At 34.4% G+C, this 17,622-nt stretch overlaps 1 protein-coding gene across 1 annotated transcript in view; it reads left to right on the top strand.

The window, feature by feature from the left end:
- Dys (Dystrophin) overlaps positions 1-17,622 on the top strand; it is a 479,719-nt gene that overhangs the window by 173,951 nt on the left and 288,146 nt on the right. The window contains exons 27-33 of the mRNA XM_071591999.1: positions 2,105-2,233; positions 4,040-4,252; positions 4,937-5,080; positions 6,438-6,596; positions 7,618-7,800; positions 8,123-8,278; positions 10,110-10,286. Coding sequence (XP_071448100.1) covers positions 2,105-2,233; positions 4,040-4,252; positions 4,937-5,080; positions 6,438-6,596; positions 7,618-7,800; positions 8,123-8,278; positions 10,110-10,286 — 1,161 coding nt within the window. The remainder of the gene's footprint in view (positions 1-2,104; positions 2,234-4,039; positions 4,253-4,936; positions 5,081-6,437; positions 6,597-7,617; positions 7,801-8,122; positions 8,279-10,109; positions 10,287-17,622) is intronic.

Below are 17,622 nucleotides of genomic sequence, written 5' to 3'. Positions count from 1 at the left end.
CAAATTGTAAAATATGATTGGAACGTACTAAGCATAGAATCCTAATCATCGACTCAATGATTAGTGTTAATGTGTAAATCTATCACTTTTTTACTCTTTACTTAATTTAAATAAATATTCTAATGATACTTTGCTGTTCCCATAGGTATGTATTTTGGAGTAAACTTTCTCAGGATCCAGTCTTTGTCCTATACATATTCCATGATTAGAATAAATACCATGCTGGATTTTTTCATCGGCAGATTGAGATTGAAAAACAGTTCTCATAAGTAAAAGATAATTTCATCATCATGGCCTGATCCAAAGTTGAAATTAGCTTGGTGGGCATCAGAATTTGACTTAATTAGATAAAGTGGTCTCCAGTTGTGCATGGCTTTTATGCCATGACGTATTGAGGTGCCTGGCGTGTCAGCAATAATCTGAATAATACACCAGATAGATAGATATATTGTGGAAGCATACTCATTCACAATGCTTATAGTAAACATGGCCAAGGTTATTCTTTTCCCATGAAAATACTTGTAACTTTAAAAAAAGTTGTAAAAGGGAAGCAACCTGCAGAGAAATGGGTAATAGTGAATACTGTTATTAAGCTTCTAGATAAAATTCTGTCCAGAAAGATTCAGTTTATGTGATACTACCAAAATTAGAATTTTTTTTCCAGGAAAAATGTTGACTTCTTTTGCGATTCAATATGAATAAAAGGTACTTCTTCCACAATAAATTCCGCATGCATTTGCTGCTGAGTTCAAAGCAATGATTCCAGAATATGTTATGAAGATTGGTTAAAACAGACTCAGATATACAGTGCTCATAAATTCTCTTCACCAATTTTCCAGGAATATTTCATTGTTTTCAAAAGGATACAAATATTTTGTGTGTTAAACTTACTATCCGACATACATTTATTCTTTCAGAGGATTTTCACCTTTACTTTTGAGTTTCTTTCGGCTTATAAGATAGAGATTGTATTAATGTCAAAAATGGTGGACCCGGAAACATTTACCTCTGACACAAAAGGCCAAGGCTGATTGAAAGGGAATTATTTTAAGGGAAAAGTACTTCTATTCATGTTAAAATTACACTTGTAGAATAAAATTTTTCTCATATTGTACCCAAGATGAATATCCTCCATCTTACATGCTTTAGAGCCAATCTGCAGTCTATACGCTTAAATTGTTGTTGTCCTTGTTGTGAATCATTAGTAACAAACATGCTGCGATTTTCATACAATTATAAATGAAAAATGTATGAAAATAGGACTAAGTACACGCAAGGCAGTAAAATTAAGTAATTTATAGGTACATATTATGAGTGTTTACATACCTAAAAATTATTTGCTGCCTTCTTGCAGAGAATTTTGAATTTGAAAAAATACATACATGAATTCCCAATTCAAACTGCTGATTTTTTTATAATAAACTTAAAAATTCTGATGACTAAACCTAATTTTTTTTTGTCTGCATGGCATACTTTCTTATGGGATGAACGAATTTTTGGAAAATTATAACCTTGATGAAATAATTGCTCATTCGTTTGAAGTTTGTAAGTCTGAAATAAAATCTTGTACATACCTTTGAAAATTTTGGCACTTATTGGAGAGTAATTTTATGGCATTGAATTTTATAAAAATGTATTGACTGCCACTATAACTTCATGTGCCATTATTGATACTTTTATTTAGGATATTATTACTTTGAATCAGATACAAACAGAATAAATGAATTCATGCGGCATGTGTGTTGCCATCATCATTAATTTTCTAAATTTTCTCTTCAGTCTGGTATTAGTCAATTCTGTGCAAATATATGTCTATACAAGTAAATAGCATTTTTACACATATTTCGATCAGTTGCTTTTTTTGTATCCCCCAACTAATCTTAAACGGAGGTACGTTTTCATTCAGCTCAATTTTTACAATTTTAATATGCTATACATGTATATTGTATCCTTTTTTTACCTTGTGGTTATAGTAGTGCCTTCATATGAGATAAGGCCATTTCTCCACTTCCTATTATCTCTAATCATTTGGTTAATGTCTATGTTCAACAAGATGGATAAAATATGGAATTTATTGGTGTACTTTAAACTTTTTATGTGATAGAGGTTGGTTGAGGAGTTTAAGGCTCAAGAAGGTACACTTAAGGAAATGGAGCAGCAGGTGCAAAATTACAAAGATGCTGGAAAAGCAGAAGCTGCTATCCGCTTGCAGGAACAGATGTCTCTACTTCAGGTGAGCTGGCGTATTGCCATTTTATTAATGTTGAAATATTTGTATTTATGGTCCTCTTTTACATATAATGTAGTTTCCAGATTTACTTTATGGAAGCGATCCATGACTCAAAAGAGTGCACTTTGTATTTCCACATAAGTTGCTCAAAATATTTATGTGACAATACAAAGTGTATTCTTTTAAGTCCTCTTAAACATTGCTTATTTCAGCAGAAATTATAAGATTTAGATAAATGAGTATGTTCACTCATTTTTATAGAGGTATCATTAGTATATTAAAAAATGTACAAAATATGTGATCAAAATGAGATGGAAATTTTTTTATGAACTTTCGCTTCTAAATAGCGGCAATTGTGTCTGATGACAATTCATTCTCTCTGGTATTCATTTTACATTTCATAGTGATTTATTGGAGGAACTCCTCAAGTTACACTAATTAATAAGTGTGAGATGCAGTTACAGTTGAATAGTTCCATGCTGGTAACAGGAGTTCTAAATGAATGGTCCTTATAAGTCATTAACTCTTATTAATGAGGTGTCAATAAAAGTTTATGATGCCCGCAAACAAATTTTTGCAAGGATTTAATGAAGTCACTTCTGGAGAAATCAGAAGTTGTTCTTTCATTGCACAGCATTAGTTTGTGGGAAGAACAATGCGTTCAATTCTTGGCAATCATGTCTATTTCCACCCATGAAAAATGGAAAATTTGGAACTAAAATGCATAACTTTTATTATGCCATCACAAATACGAGGGTCATCCGGAAAGTAGTACCCGTTCGTGCCGCATGAAGTGCTGACGACGCGAGTAGCCGCTGGACGAGGTCAGATAGCTTCAGTGGCTTGTCTGCCTTCTCTGAGCCAAGTTGCGTGACGCTAGCATTGCCTGTGTTGTTTCTGTGATTGTTTACAATGTTTAAAAAAATTGAGAACGCCGCCAGTTGTGAAGTGAGGGCAGTGATTAAATTCCTCAATGCAAGAAACGTTCGCCCATGTGATATTCATCGCCAATTAAAGGAGGTGTATGGAGACAATGTAATGGACGAGTCGTCTGTTCGGCGGTGGTGTCGCAACTTCAACATGGGGAGGGGGAACACACACGACGATGAGCGTTCGGGGAGACCGTCTGTCATTACAGACCAACTGGTGAGCTCAGTTGACGAATTCGTGAGGAACGATCGGCGCGTCACAATTGATGACATCTGTGAGCATTTTCCCAATGTTTCTCGAACAATTGTTCATGAAATTGTTAAACACCATCTGCATTATGCAAAAATTTGTGCAAGATGGGTCCCTCGCGTATCTCAATGAGCTGGCGGCGAAGGACTATGCAGCAGGAATACAGAAACTTGTCACACGTTATGACAAATGCCTTAATTTGCTTGGAGATTATGTTGAGAAGTAGTTTAAAGTATCCTCTTTCAAATAAAATTTTTTATGTTTGTTAATATTTACTTTTGTGTCTTTATTTCACGAACGGGTACTACTTTCCGGATGACCCTCGTATATGTACTGCAAGTGAAGGCTAAAATAACCATTTATTGTCTTTCCTTGTGCTTTTCCTTTTGGCCGTTGAGCTAAATTTGTCACCATGTCTATCCCACAGATATGATATGAATGTGTGGCCTTTAAGTAAGCTGGTGGTAATGCTTGCTTCCAGTAATTACTGGTAGCCAGTATGAGTGTATATTTTTGCTTTATTATGTATGTATAAATATGCTTTTTCAGGTATATCAATATTTTTATTTTGTTTTTATGTTAATACTAATTATTTCAATGGCAAACAATGGTGTTAAATGTTATTTGCAGAAACGGTTTGCTGAGGTTCATGTGAAATTCAAACGCTTCCATTCAACGTCTGGGAATTTAGCTGATGGAGCTACCCCTACTGAAAAAGCACCTTTAGATGGGATGATTGCCAAAGCATTACGTGAGTTGAGGAGAGTGGAGGAATCAACTTGCTTGCTGGAATTAGCCTCTGAAGATCCTGAAGCAATAGAGGGCCAACTGAAGCACTGTATGGTAGGTGACTTGTTGCCAGTGTGAAGTCGAAATCAAAACGTCTTTTATTAAAAAAATGGGTGTTCTTGTTGTGTGCCTGTGAGAAAAAGAAAAAATTTAGGCTTGTAATTTTGGCAATGGTTTGGTACATTCACTTATATGTTAACCTAATTAGTAACTTACCGAGGGGGTGAAAAATCACTTTTGATGGCTCTCTAAATACCCCAAAAACAGAACACTGCAAATGCATAGGCATATTTTCATATAAGCATATAATAAGAAGGCCATTCTGCTAGTTGAGGGAAAAATTTAATTCATTTGCTCACAATTAATTCACATGTGTGGCAGTGTGGTGGGAGATGGAAATTATCTAACTTCCCCTGCAAATGAAAAATTATTCAGATTGAGCATAAAAGACGAGTGACCACAATGCATTCAAAACTAAAATTAATCCTCACAGATAACCAATTCATCATGCCAATATTCTTAGGTTAAAAGTTCCTGGGCAACTTCAGAAGTAAATAAATGTAAAAAATTACCATATAAGCAGAATTTTACAATGTGAAATTAAATGTAATGCATGCAAATAACTTGATAGCAAATATGGTTTACTCTCATAAAGCTGACTTCAGGCCTTAGTCTTATTTATTAATTGAATCACTCTGGTCTTGCATAATGAATTAATATTTATTTACCTTTTTTCAGAGATTTTATGGCACCTTAAGTGATATGAAGAAGGAAGTGGAGAGTATCATTTCATCTGGTAGAAAAGTGGTCGAGGAAGGGAAAACTGCTGATTCACAGGGATTGAACAGTCGTCTTGATTTGCTCAAAGAACTCTACAATAAGGTAAACATAATTTTTGTATTATATTTGCTGTTAGAAGTTCTTTTGTCATTTCCATATTACTGTAGACATATGTCTAATGTTATATTAGCCTGGAGGATGTTTGGATTTTTCAATTGAATAGGAATGCATGGTGCATTATATAAGGCTTGTATAAAATGTATAAGGAAAAGTTTAGGAAAAATAGATTAATTTAAGATATTGCTAAAATGCCTGAAAATTCTTCAAAGTACATCCCTTGGGTGTCGACACACTTTTGCGGGTGGGTTTGCCACGACTCAAAGATTCCCTGGTTGGCAGATTCTGGAAGGTCCTTATGTGTAAGCATGCAAGCTTCTTTGAAAACATTTAGGGTCCCATGGTGGTGTCCTTCGGGGGAGGATTTCACATTTGGGTATAGGAAATAGTCTGCTGGTGCTAAGTTGGTACTATCAGGGCGTTGAGGAGTCTTCATTATGCTGTTTTTGTTCAGGTAGTCAGTTACCTTGGATCAGGTGTGGCTGGGTGCACTAGATGTCTGGGTGGTTGAGCAGATCTTTTGCATCGCCAAATTTTCAGCTATAATGGTGTGGACTGTCATCTTATCATTGCCAATACAATCTGTAATCATGCGCAACTGGTGGTCTGAATTCAGCTCTTCACACATGTGTTGCACATTTTCGTCTGTTTTTGAGGTCAACGGCTGTCCAGCAAGGGGCTTGTCCACCACACTCTCTCAGCCATCTTTGAAGCACTTATGCCTCTTAAAAGCTGCAGTTTGTGACATGCTTTCATCCTTGAACTCTTGGCGAATCATGCCCAGCATCTCCGTGTTCAATTTCCCCAATCCAACACAAAATTTGATGGCATACCACTGTTCAATCATTCATTGGATTTTGCACTTCCACCCAGTCACTTGACAGGGGTCCACTAAAAACATGATCTAGCCTGAACGAACTCTCGCAAGTGATTGGCACTTGGTGTGTGTCAAAGGTCAGACCTCCTACCACTGAGCGTGTGTGTTGCGAGTGCACTGTGTTGTATAGTCACGTCAGGAAAAAATTGTTTCCGATACTTTTTATCCAAACCATGTGTTTTGTCTCAATTTATGTTGAAATGGAGTATATCACTGAATACTTAGACTGGGCTTTACATTAATATCCCCAAAACCAAACCCTTCACAAAGACTCACTCATCCTTCCCCCTCTTCTTGTCATATGCTTTGATCTTTCAGAAGAGCTGGAGGATAATGGGGTGACTGAGGTACCATGCACCCCTGCAACTACTTTCATATTATGTAGCTTTTATGCAAAGTACTGGGGATAAATGTAGGAACATGATGCTGTTTTTTTTTACTCTGACAAATTTTATTTTTTTTCAGCTTGGATCTCAAATTACTGAATCTCGCTCAAGCCTTGAAAATGCATTAAAGATAGCATGCAACCTACAAAAGGATATTACTACCTTATCAGAATGGCTTGACAGTAATCTTAAAGAGAAATTGCAGAGAAAAAATGAGCCTAAACAGGATCATCCCCGGGTAAGATGAATTATGGCTCTTGTATATTGTGTATATTCTTGCAGTGATGCAATGTATTTAAAAATTTTGAAGTGTGGTTGCAAAAATGTAGGAATTCCACTGTTTAAAAATTATTTTCCTTGACTAGGATGTGAATCATTATTGCTCTGTGAAATTACTGCATTTTCTATGCACATCATCAGATAGCTCCATTTAAGTAACTGTTACAGCATCTCCTGAAGTTATTTCAGTGTGCCAGTTGTACTTGTCCCGATTAATTTTTATTAAGTTTGTTTATATTTATAACTTTGAGGAAGAACTATCATTGCTCATCTTATTCAATGACTGTGGAGTTTATTGTCCCCTTAAAATAAATTATCTTGAGTGCTAAAGGAGAGATTTAGTTTATCAGCTAAGGAGTGAATAAGTTTAAGAAGATAAGACCTTGTTGTTTAGGAAGCATACTATGATGTATGGTTTATTTATTGCACTTTCTGAAACTCTAATAATGTAAATACTTGGTTTGATAATTAATTGGGAGTTTCATGTTAATATGTTACTTCTCATGATATAAATTCTTCTCCTACTTTTCTGAAGACTGTTTATTAAAGATTTCTGGGAGTATATCTTACAGGCAGTCTGATTGTCCCATTTTGGTCCAGAATTCTTGTTACTGATTTGCATAGTAGTATCAAATCAAATACTGGCAATGATTTTGGAAAAATAAAAATTGCATCATCATCTATTTTCAGTATCTGTGGAAGATTTAATGGTTATAAGAAAATCTATGTTTTCCCTAAGAGATTTTTCTTGTTTATGTATGGAATTCTAAATTTGTTGTGTTAATAATGAAGGGTTATCACTGTATTGTCAAGCTTACATTAAGTATAATCTTTATTTTTTTTCTAAATAAACTATATGGCTCATATTTCATCATAAGTTCATATTATTTGTTGCATGCATTCATTTAGAAATATCATTTTGATACAGGATAGAACAAGTACAGTGATGCTTTTAATTTCTAAATGTATATGATTTTCAGGTGTCCTTGGAAGATATGTCAGAAAGGAGACCACTTTTAGACAGCATAAATGGGTCTTATGCTTCATTTTCAACACTCTGTGATCCTACTTTCCTTGATAACTTGAGAGATAGAGTACAAGAAGTCAATGAAAAATGGGAGACTCTGGAGAAAGAATTGAAGAACAAATCCTGCACCAGTGAAGTTAGTAGACCAATGTGAAAATTTCCATGAAATGAAAAGCCAGATATGACTCCATTTAATTTGCTTGAGTATCATATCTGTCTCACTAAACTGTTGACCCATAATTTGAACCTCCTGTCTTTGTAAATTCTTAAGTTTCTGCAGTAGTTACCTTAAGGAGAACACCTTTGACAATGTCAGACTATAATTAAGTTTAGCCTATTTACATGTCAGACAAATGTATTGATATTAATTTAAGTAAGACATAATGTAAAAAATTATTTGTAAAGCCAGCGGCATATGTGCATTAAGTTCTGTGATCAACCTCTTATTTTCAATACAGGAAGTCGCCCTTTCCATCGAGAAAAAGCAGATGGATCATTTCCATTCTTTGATGAAGAGGTTGAATTCATGGCTAAACAGAGCTCAGAGTTCACTGGAAAAGTTTGAGGCTATTGAAAGTGATAAAGTATCTGATGAGCAGAGAGACGAGAACAGGGTAAGCCAGTTTCTCAATGCATTTTAATGACTTGAGTTGCCGCTGTATGTCATCATGTTGTTTGCAGGAAAGTGCTAGAATATCTGAAAAAATATTTTTAAAACTATCTAGCTTGGTCATTCTATGCTTACATCCCTGTGTAATAGAGGCCTTGTATTTAAGTCTTTCATTATGTCCCCATTCTAAAAATCTGAGTACTTAGTAAAAAAACTCCTTTATCAGTAAAAAAGTGAGTGAAAGTTCTCATGTACCCATAGTTCTCAAAACTTAAGGTTTGAAATCTTGATGGTTGTAAAATTGTACAATGAACTTGCATCAAATATTGAAGCCATCACTAGGTACAATGGCTGTTCAATTAAGCATTATCTTTTTTGTTCCACCTTTTTTTCTGGTCTTTCTAAACATCTGGAAGTAATATTTTGTTAGGCCCTTCAAAATCATTTTAATAGCCTTCACAACTTCTTTTCTGGGCTATAAGAATGAGGAGCATACTTCATGTTACTTTTATGAGATATTAAGTGCATACATTTGTGATTTGCGACTGTGTGATATCGTGGCTGCTTCAACCTATTGTGTTGAAACATAATTTTTTTACGTGATCACTTGAAATCCCAATATTATGCTCCATTTACAGTCATGTGTGCTGATAAGATATGCTGATACATCATTCCCTGAATATCAAAACATGATGCAACTATGAAAATTAAACAATTTTCCCCCCACTTGGGCATTTTTTGGGTGTTGGTGATGCCATGGATTTCCACTCAGAACTTTGCTGTTTGCTCTCAAGGTCAAAATGATAATGCCAAGTTTCTTCAACTGTGATTACCCTTGAAAAAAACTCCTCATTTCCGTAAACTGCAAATAAAGCTTCATGTGAGCATCCTGTTTTTCAAGTTATGAGCAATCTTGGAACCCATCACAAACAAACGCATCACATGTACTATTTTTCTGTCACCAATGCGTGGGTGGCCCTCAATTAAATTTTTGATATTTCTGACAGTGCTCTTAACATTATTCAATGATCTTTTCTCACAGTGTCAGTGCTAGTGTTGATTTTTACTTCTGTAAGAGTAGTGACTGCAGATCTAGGTCCATTTTCCTTTGAAATTGATTGTCTACCCTCTTCAAACATTGATTCTGCACCAGTCTCCTGTAGCATTGCATAGGCTCAGCTAATGCTTGAAGCTCAGATAAAAGCAAATGCTTATTTCAGGCAAAAGCAATATTTCACTGTAGCATATTCCTCATTTTGTGTTACTTTCATCATTACTGTCAGTGAACTGGACATTTCAACTTGCAATGGCTGCCACTGATGCAGTATTGGAGTTGAATCAATGAAACTTGTCCTGTAATACTTGTACTGTGTAATACACGCATTAATCTATCAACACCACGTGAGATAAAATTTTCACACTTTAAATTATGTGAACAAAATATGTATGATTTTTTTATTAAAGAGCTCTCATAAGTGTTAATTTTTGCTGGATGAGTGTGTTAAATTTGTTAATGATCTATGTAAATATATTTTAATTCTTGAATGCTATGTTAATGTCATGTAACCTGATAGTGTATTCACATTTTAAATCAAATGCATCAACATTGCATTTTTTTACTGAGGTTTATTTACCCTGAGATTTATTTCACTTTCCTGCTACAACTCTTCAATTTATTTCATCTAAGAGCTCATGGTAATTTTTATGATTAATGAAACTCTAACTTCATGTGCTTATATTTTATGCTTTACCTTGTGGTAACTATGGTTTTACTGTCCAACTTCACATCATTTTTAAACATTCATCACAGTGTTGATTATTGATTCTATTTCCAGAAGTTAGTGACTGAATTTGAGGCTGAGAAGGTGTGTGTAGATGAAGTAAGAGAATTAGCTGTAGAGCTTCTACATTCCCCAGATACAGAGACATTGAACAATGAGGTGAAAAATGTCATTGAAGAAGATTTAGTGAAATTGAATAAACTGTGGAAAGAAGTGGCTCAAAAAATTCAGGTCAGTGCTTTTATAAAATTCCTGTCTATTCATTAGATCTTATTTGGCCCACCATAAATGTTGCTTACATAAAGTCCTTCAGTTAATGTTACTTGAGATAGTGAAAATTAGATTAATTTTATGCATTACTAAATCAACAGATCTCTGCCAAATATTCTTCTTTGAATGTAGATAATGGCTAAATTGTCCGTTAAAAAAGTGGCATCAGAAACTTGAGGTCTTGGGGTAATTTGCACATTTTAACTTTTCCTTTTCAGCTTTGAATAAATGGCAGAAAAATGTTCATTTACCTTTATCTTTGCACCATATACCATAAAGAGAAAATAAGATCTGTATCATCAATAGTTAACAATGCTTTTTCATATCTTTTTGTCCAATACTACTGTCACCCCTCACTGTCTCTCCCCTCCACTGTATATTACTCCATTATTATCACTCGGATATTGCCCCACATTCCTTCCATCTCATCTTGTCATCATGATCATATTCTAAAGGTGGAGACCAATAGCCTCTTCAATTTATAAGTTAAATAGATATGGCAAAAGTGGAAATCCTTCTATTATTTCTTCTCCAGTTTATGATTCTTTCTCACATCCCTTTACTTTGATCAAAGTGCTTTAGTTCTGGTGGAGCTTAAATATTAAACTCCTACTTTTGTAGTCTATTTCTATTCTCCTCATGGTTTCAAACATTAGTATCCAATCTGCACTATCAAAGACTTTATCCATATCAATGAAAGTAAGGAAAAATTTCCTGTTCATTTCTACCCATCTATCTTCAACCAAGCATAGTGCCAGGATAGCTTCTTTCATTGATTTACCCTCCCTGAAGCCAAATTGATCTTCTCCAACATTTTCCTCCACTTTCTTTTTGACTCTGTTCCTTACTCTACAAGGCCTTTACCATAAGTAGTAGTATTGAGACGATTAAGAAAAAATTATTGCCAGAATTGATGAATCACTCCAAAGTCTTCAAAGTAGCACCCTTGTGCATCCACACACCACTGCCAGCAGGTTTTCCGCACCTTGTATGCCTTCTGGAAGGTGGCTTCCGGAATGCTGCTAAGCTCCCTTGTCACAGCCTGTTGTAATGTTTCTACCAAGCTTTGGTGACATCCTTTCAGCATGGATTCAAGGCAGGGGAAGAGGAAGAAGTCTGGTGGGGCATTGTCTAAAAATTCGGATTCTCACTCTCATGGTTAAGAAGCTCTTGGCAGATCCACGTACAAGTTTCCTTTTGTTTGTCCGACAGTACTCACAGCACCAACTTTGCACACACCTTTCTCATGCCAATATTTTTGGTCACAAGGTGATGCACATCAGTTTTAGGGATGCTAAATTCATCTGAAACCATGCAAACATTTAGTCTGCGACCCTTGTCTGACAAATCCTTCACTCTTGTGAGATTTTAATTTTTTTTTGAGGTAGAAGGATGTCCTGAACATTCGGCATCTTCAACATCTTCTCTACCCTCCTGAAACAGCTTGTGCCTGTGTAGAATACATGATCTACCTCTGGCATTATCACAATAAGCAGTCTTGAGAAAGTCATGAGTCCCTTTCCCGGTTTTACTCTGTTTCATGCAAAATTGGATGGCACGGTACTGTTCCATGATCAGTTCATGACAGAGTGTAATGAGATCACGTTATAGAGATTTCGCAAATGAATGATTCGTGCTCCACAATGACTGGGAGCCAACTGCCACTGGCCTCCAGCCTCAGCCTTTCCTGAGACTCCTCTGCCTCGAACCCAGCCAGAGAAACCTCCAGCCGTCCATCTGTATATCTGAGAAAAAATAAATCTTACTGCTTTTAGGACAGACCTAGTATAGATAAGGGCCTTGGAAGTATGTGGCATAATAACAATAGTTCTGTAATTCATGGATTCGATTGATGTTACTGTTTTTGGTGTCATAAATTTCACTTTTTCCTAAGTCTTCGGGTATCCTTCTATTTTCATAACATTTCTTCACTATTTTAAAGAGTCTTTCTTTCATTCTGTTTCAAAGGTTTTTCAATATCTCAGCTGGTACATTATCTACACTTGTTGTCTTTCCAACATTTAACGTTTGAAGGGCATGCTCTAATTCCCTCTTCATGAATTCCCTATTCTCATCTCGTACATCCCTAAAATATATTTATTCTGTACATGTTCCACTTTATAATTTATAATTTTCCTGTCCTCAACATCATCCTAACATTCCAAGTCACTATTCTTATTGGTTTGGTCTTGTTCTGTTCCTTCTCTATTGCTGCAATCAGTTCCACTTTGCAGGAAAAGTAAACTTAGAGTAGGTGTGTAATATTATTGGTAGAAGTAAAAGTTAAACCAAAAAACTTGATCATCATTCAGGTCTACATGCCAACATGTAACCATAAATAGGAAGAAATAGACAGGGTATATGGCCAATAAGTAGAAATAATTTCTGTGTGTCTCTGGTGGGAAAAATTTAGGTATGGGGGATTGGAATGATGTGGTGGGTGAAGGGAGAGGTGGGAATCAGCTAGAGCACTGTGGTTTAAGACTGAGGAATCACTTTGTGTAGAAAGCAATGGAGTTCTCCCGGTGACAGGTTTTATTCATAACAAAGACTTGGTTTAAACACCACAGTAGACATAATCATGGCAAATTTCCTGGGAGAGCAGAGCAAGTGAGAAAGCAAATTTCCTATCAGTTGGGCTCTAATATGATTGGATGCAGATATGGGAAACAGTGTAATCAATTCATATAGTCTCTGAGGAGTGAATTGGATTCAGATCAGAAGTTGCACAAATGAATTATAGCATCAAATTCTAGAGAATAAAATAGAGAAGATGGGGTGATTAAATGGAATTTAGTAGCATTAACTGGTATGAAAAGAAAGGAATATTAGGAGGCAGCAGAAAATGATGACCGAGGACTGAGAGATAAGTTAAGTATAAGAACAATGGGAGCACATCAAGAAAAGGATGTCGAGCGGCAAATGAAACTAATGAAGCAGTTAATAAGAAAATGACCAGGAAACCATGGATTACTGACAAGATGGTTAGGAAGATATGTGATTGAGGGAAATAGAAGAATGTAAACCAAGAATTGATTAAAAGGATGTACCAGGGGAATAAGGATAGAATGAGAATGGAAACAAATAAGTTGAGAGAAGCATGGTGGATGATGCATTGCAAGGGCATGGCATGTTTACAAAGGAAGAGTGAGATAGGTGTATTGTAAACGTTAAAATATGTATCAGGAAGTTCATAGGAAAAATATGTGCTCAATATCAATTAAAAGGCAGGCAGATTACTAATTGAATCAGGAAATATTTGAAAGGATGGAAAAATGCTTAGAGAATCTGCATGAGAAATATATTACTCCAGTAACTTTAAACGTATAAAAAGAATACTGTATGACATATAAAAGGATAGCTCAGGACCAGACATACTTGATTGTAAGGTAGGAAGAGTATTAAGGGAATTGAAATCAATGAAGGCGGTGGGGATAGATTCCTGTAGAAATACTGAGACATGGAAGGAAAATTTTTTCTTGTGTATTTATAGAAGTAGTTTAAAATTTGTGTTACAAATCCATATGTTGAGTTTCATGCTTTCCCAGCCAAAGAAAAATTGGTTTTAAAAATTGTGCATTAAACAAGTATGAACATCGTTGAGAATGAAATGAGTAAATATGATGCATGCTATCAATTTTTTTGGATAGTGTTTATATTAATAATTTAAATATATAGTTTTAATTTAATTAATTGAAACTAATAACAGTGATTTGGGTATTAAACTGCTAATTAATCACTTCAAAATCTAAGACAAACTCTATAGTTGTAGTTAGGTAGGATGGTTTTAGGTAAAAGGGATATGATGCAATATTAATTGGGTTGAACATTTATGAAATAGGGAAACATATGGGAGGTTGGTGTTAGAAAATACCAAGCAATGTGATGTAATACGTGGAAATGTTGAGTATTGAATGTAATAAAATATTTTTAAATGAAGGATGAGGAAAACATGATAGGTAACACCCAAAAACAAACACAAAGGTAATTACGTATACTTTGTGTGCAATTTGAACCTAAGACCTCACAGTTTCCTGATTAGCTCATGGTGATGTTTCATTATTTAATTCCATTGTGATGTTTAAAGATTCATGATGTGGTTTTTTATGTGGAATTTTTGTAGCCTTCATGCTCTCTGTTGTGTAATGCCTAACCAGTTTTCCTGTGACTGATTATGTGGATTGTAAATGTTTATTTTCAATTTGAGTTTCATAATTTTTATAGAATTATTATTGGCATAAATATACAAACACATGTTGGGAGTTGCTCACTCTGCCATCAACTTTTCTAAATAAAGGAAAAAAAATGGAATGCTAATTTGTTAATTGTTTGTGAGAATTACAATACATACATGCAATTCACTTCATAAAATCTTTGCTGAGTTGAGTAATGCTTTCTGTGTTAAATGCACTTAGAAAACTCACAGTGAGAATTTACCAGTTTTGTGACTTAAAGGCAACACATAATGCCTATTATGTTTATCCTTGCTGAATTAAAGTGGTGCATAACATCTCTGCATGTACCATTTTAATTGCACTGCCCTAAGTGAAAAAGTGATTAAATAAATTAGAGATACAAAATTATGCAAGTAGTTGCACTGTTGCATGCAAATGTATTCAATACTAAAATGTGGTATTGGTGAAATGATTATCATGTCTGTTGAATAAATCACTCTGTAATTTGTTTCTTAATGGTTCTCTGTCAAATTGGCTTCAATATTCTTCTTTTCTAACTTCATCTTTGTATGAGAACATCAATGCTATTTATTAGCATTAATATTGGAAGTTTTCATTGGTTGGTTGAGGGGGTCAGTGGAAATTGAAATTATAGAGGGGTTAATTCAGCAGCCAGAGTACTTGAATATTTTTTGCCTTTTATGTCCTAATTTGGCATTGCCACACAATGAGAAAAGTAGCAATGAGTGTGATGAAACAATGTTGTTCATTGTGATTAGTTTTTTCATGGGTTTCCTTTACTGTATTCATTGATATGCTTTCTTAAGCCCCTCCATACATATGAAAGCATATGCATGTTTGGAAGTTATCACTGAAAAGGGCACAACATATATATTATTTAAATGAAATTACACGAAGTCACAAATAACATTGTGCTTTTCCTCACCATATCTCAATAGTATTTAAAAAATAATCAGTAGTGTGTATCCAAATTATGAACTTTCCATTTTCAACGGTTTTTTTAGTGAAACAAACTATTAAAAAAGAAATAGCTAATTAATAAGTAATCGAGTTATCGAGTAATCTTTATAAAGGGCTCAATAAAAGTAGCAGTTATACACAATTTAACATAGTCCAATCTGCTGAATGATTTTTCCGCATATTCAGAGTAACTACTTAAAATATTTATTTATATTGCACAGCTGTCTATTGCTAGTTTATAATTTAACAGTAACTCATACGGTGTAATTCCAATTAATCCAAGTCCTTTGGTATTCTGTATGTTTATTTTAAAAAAGAGAGGTTTCAATTTAAAATTTCAACTGGAGAAATGAAATTAATGGAAAATGGAATTTCTGTACATATACATATAACTGAACTGTGTATATAATATTTGATATTTAAGGTAGATTTTATAAATGAAATTGCAATTATTTAACTGCAATTGCTTATTCTCTCAAGCATGATATATGTTTTAAGGTGGGTGGATGTAAATTGGCTTCTATGTTTGTTGCTTAATATATTGCACTTGTGTTTTAAATCATAGATTGCAAACAACATGCATTTAAATGTTTGCTATGATGGTTCTCGTGGTTTTATTTATCATCTCATAATCTCCATCGCCAAATTGTTCATTGTGATTCATTGCTCAGTTTACTTTGTAATGGTGAAGTGCTCATGAAATGTAACTATAATTGTTTGTGCTTTGAGGATTTTATATGAATTGTATATGCTTAATTAGCTGAATATATAAGGTTTTTAAGGTAAGAAAATATGTTCTTTGTGCTAAGGATAAGTTTTCTTAACAAATTTTGTCACTTCTTTGCATTCTAAATGTGGGAATATTTTCAAATAACTGCATAGATCGTCCCAAAATGTCATTAAAAGAAAATAGGTCACTTTTCATTAATAAATTTACCATACTGTATCATGCTCATGACATTTGAGTATTTTTGCCTTTTAGGTTTTAATACAATAATGAAGCAATTCAGCTAATTTTCATAAACAATTTATTATCATTGAGTGCATTGGAAGTGGGCCATAAAATATTTATATTAATGGCTAATAATTATCAGCATTCTCTTAGCATTTTGTTCATAAATTGTTGCTATGTGCATTTTCTTTCAATAAAAAATATCTTATATATGTCCTAAGTTTTCTCTTTATGAAATAACTTATCCAATAGCTATAAAATGCTTGGCTTCTTGTTATGCTCAATGCTTTGAAGTTCTCTGTGGAATTGATGTCATTTATTAAACATTATTTGTGTGTCATGGAGCCAAACTTTTGGTGCTGTTAAAGCAAATATGTTAGCTCACCATTTTTTAGGGTAAGGATTGAGATTTACAAAAAAATGGTAATGAATACCTTTTGAGTACTTGGTCAAATGTGTCATCATTTGGTGTTATTTGTTTAAAGCTTTAAATGTGCATTTCTAGTACATATTTTTCCATCTTATCCTCAGTAAAGAGCCTGGGTTATGGTGAGTTCTGGTGTTTGGGCTTGTTTTGGCTGTGGTGGTGATACACACTCCTATTATGAACCTCACTCTTTCTCACACTAGTCCAATATCCAGGAATTGAATTTGAGTTGATGGAAGTTGTGAACAGATAAGTTGGTGAATGGAATATTCTGATGTGAAAGGTTTTTTGAGCATTAGAAGGCCTAAAATATAGGGTAAGAATAGAGTTAAAACTATGTCAGGTCGATTAGAAGGTTTCTGTTCACATGGTGTAGGAAACTTTGTTTGCTCCCCCAGTCTTTATCCAAAGGCAGAGATGAAAACTTTAAAATTTCTTCTACCAGTGCTAGCTTAACTTATGAACCTCCCTAATTTTGCGTTCTAGGTATTAAGCTACTCAAAATGGCAGTGCCAATATTTCTTGTATGTTGGTCCTCCGGGTAGCTGCCTACTTCAACTTGAATAGCTGCCCACATCACCCTTAGAATTCCCTTCACCTCGTTTACTGTTAGCATATATTGAATTTATGCTGCTTTTCAGTCTGAGCTTTTTATTTATGAGAAAATTTCATGACGGCAAAATTGCTTGCAACTATTTTTAGCTGTTATACACGTATTTGAAAATGTAAATCTTTTAGATAATGTTGATGCTCTATGAGGTA

Source organism: Hetaerina americana, unplaced genomic scaffold (assembly GCF_022747635.1).
Source record: "Hetaerina americana unplaced genomic scaffold, ioHetAmer1.1.p SCAF_1, whole genome shotgun sequence".
Classification (NCBI taxonomy): domain Eukaryota; kingdom Metazoa; phylum Arthropoda; class Insecta; order Odonata; family Calopterygidae; genus Hetaerina; species Hetaerina americana.
The sequence above is the reverse complement of the archived record's forward strand: the minus strand, read 5'-3'. Positions and strand labels throughout refer to the sequence as shown.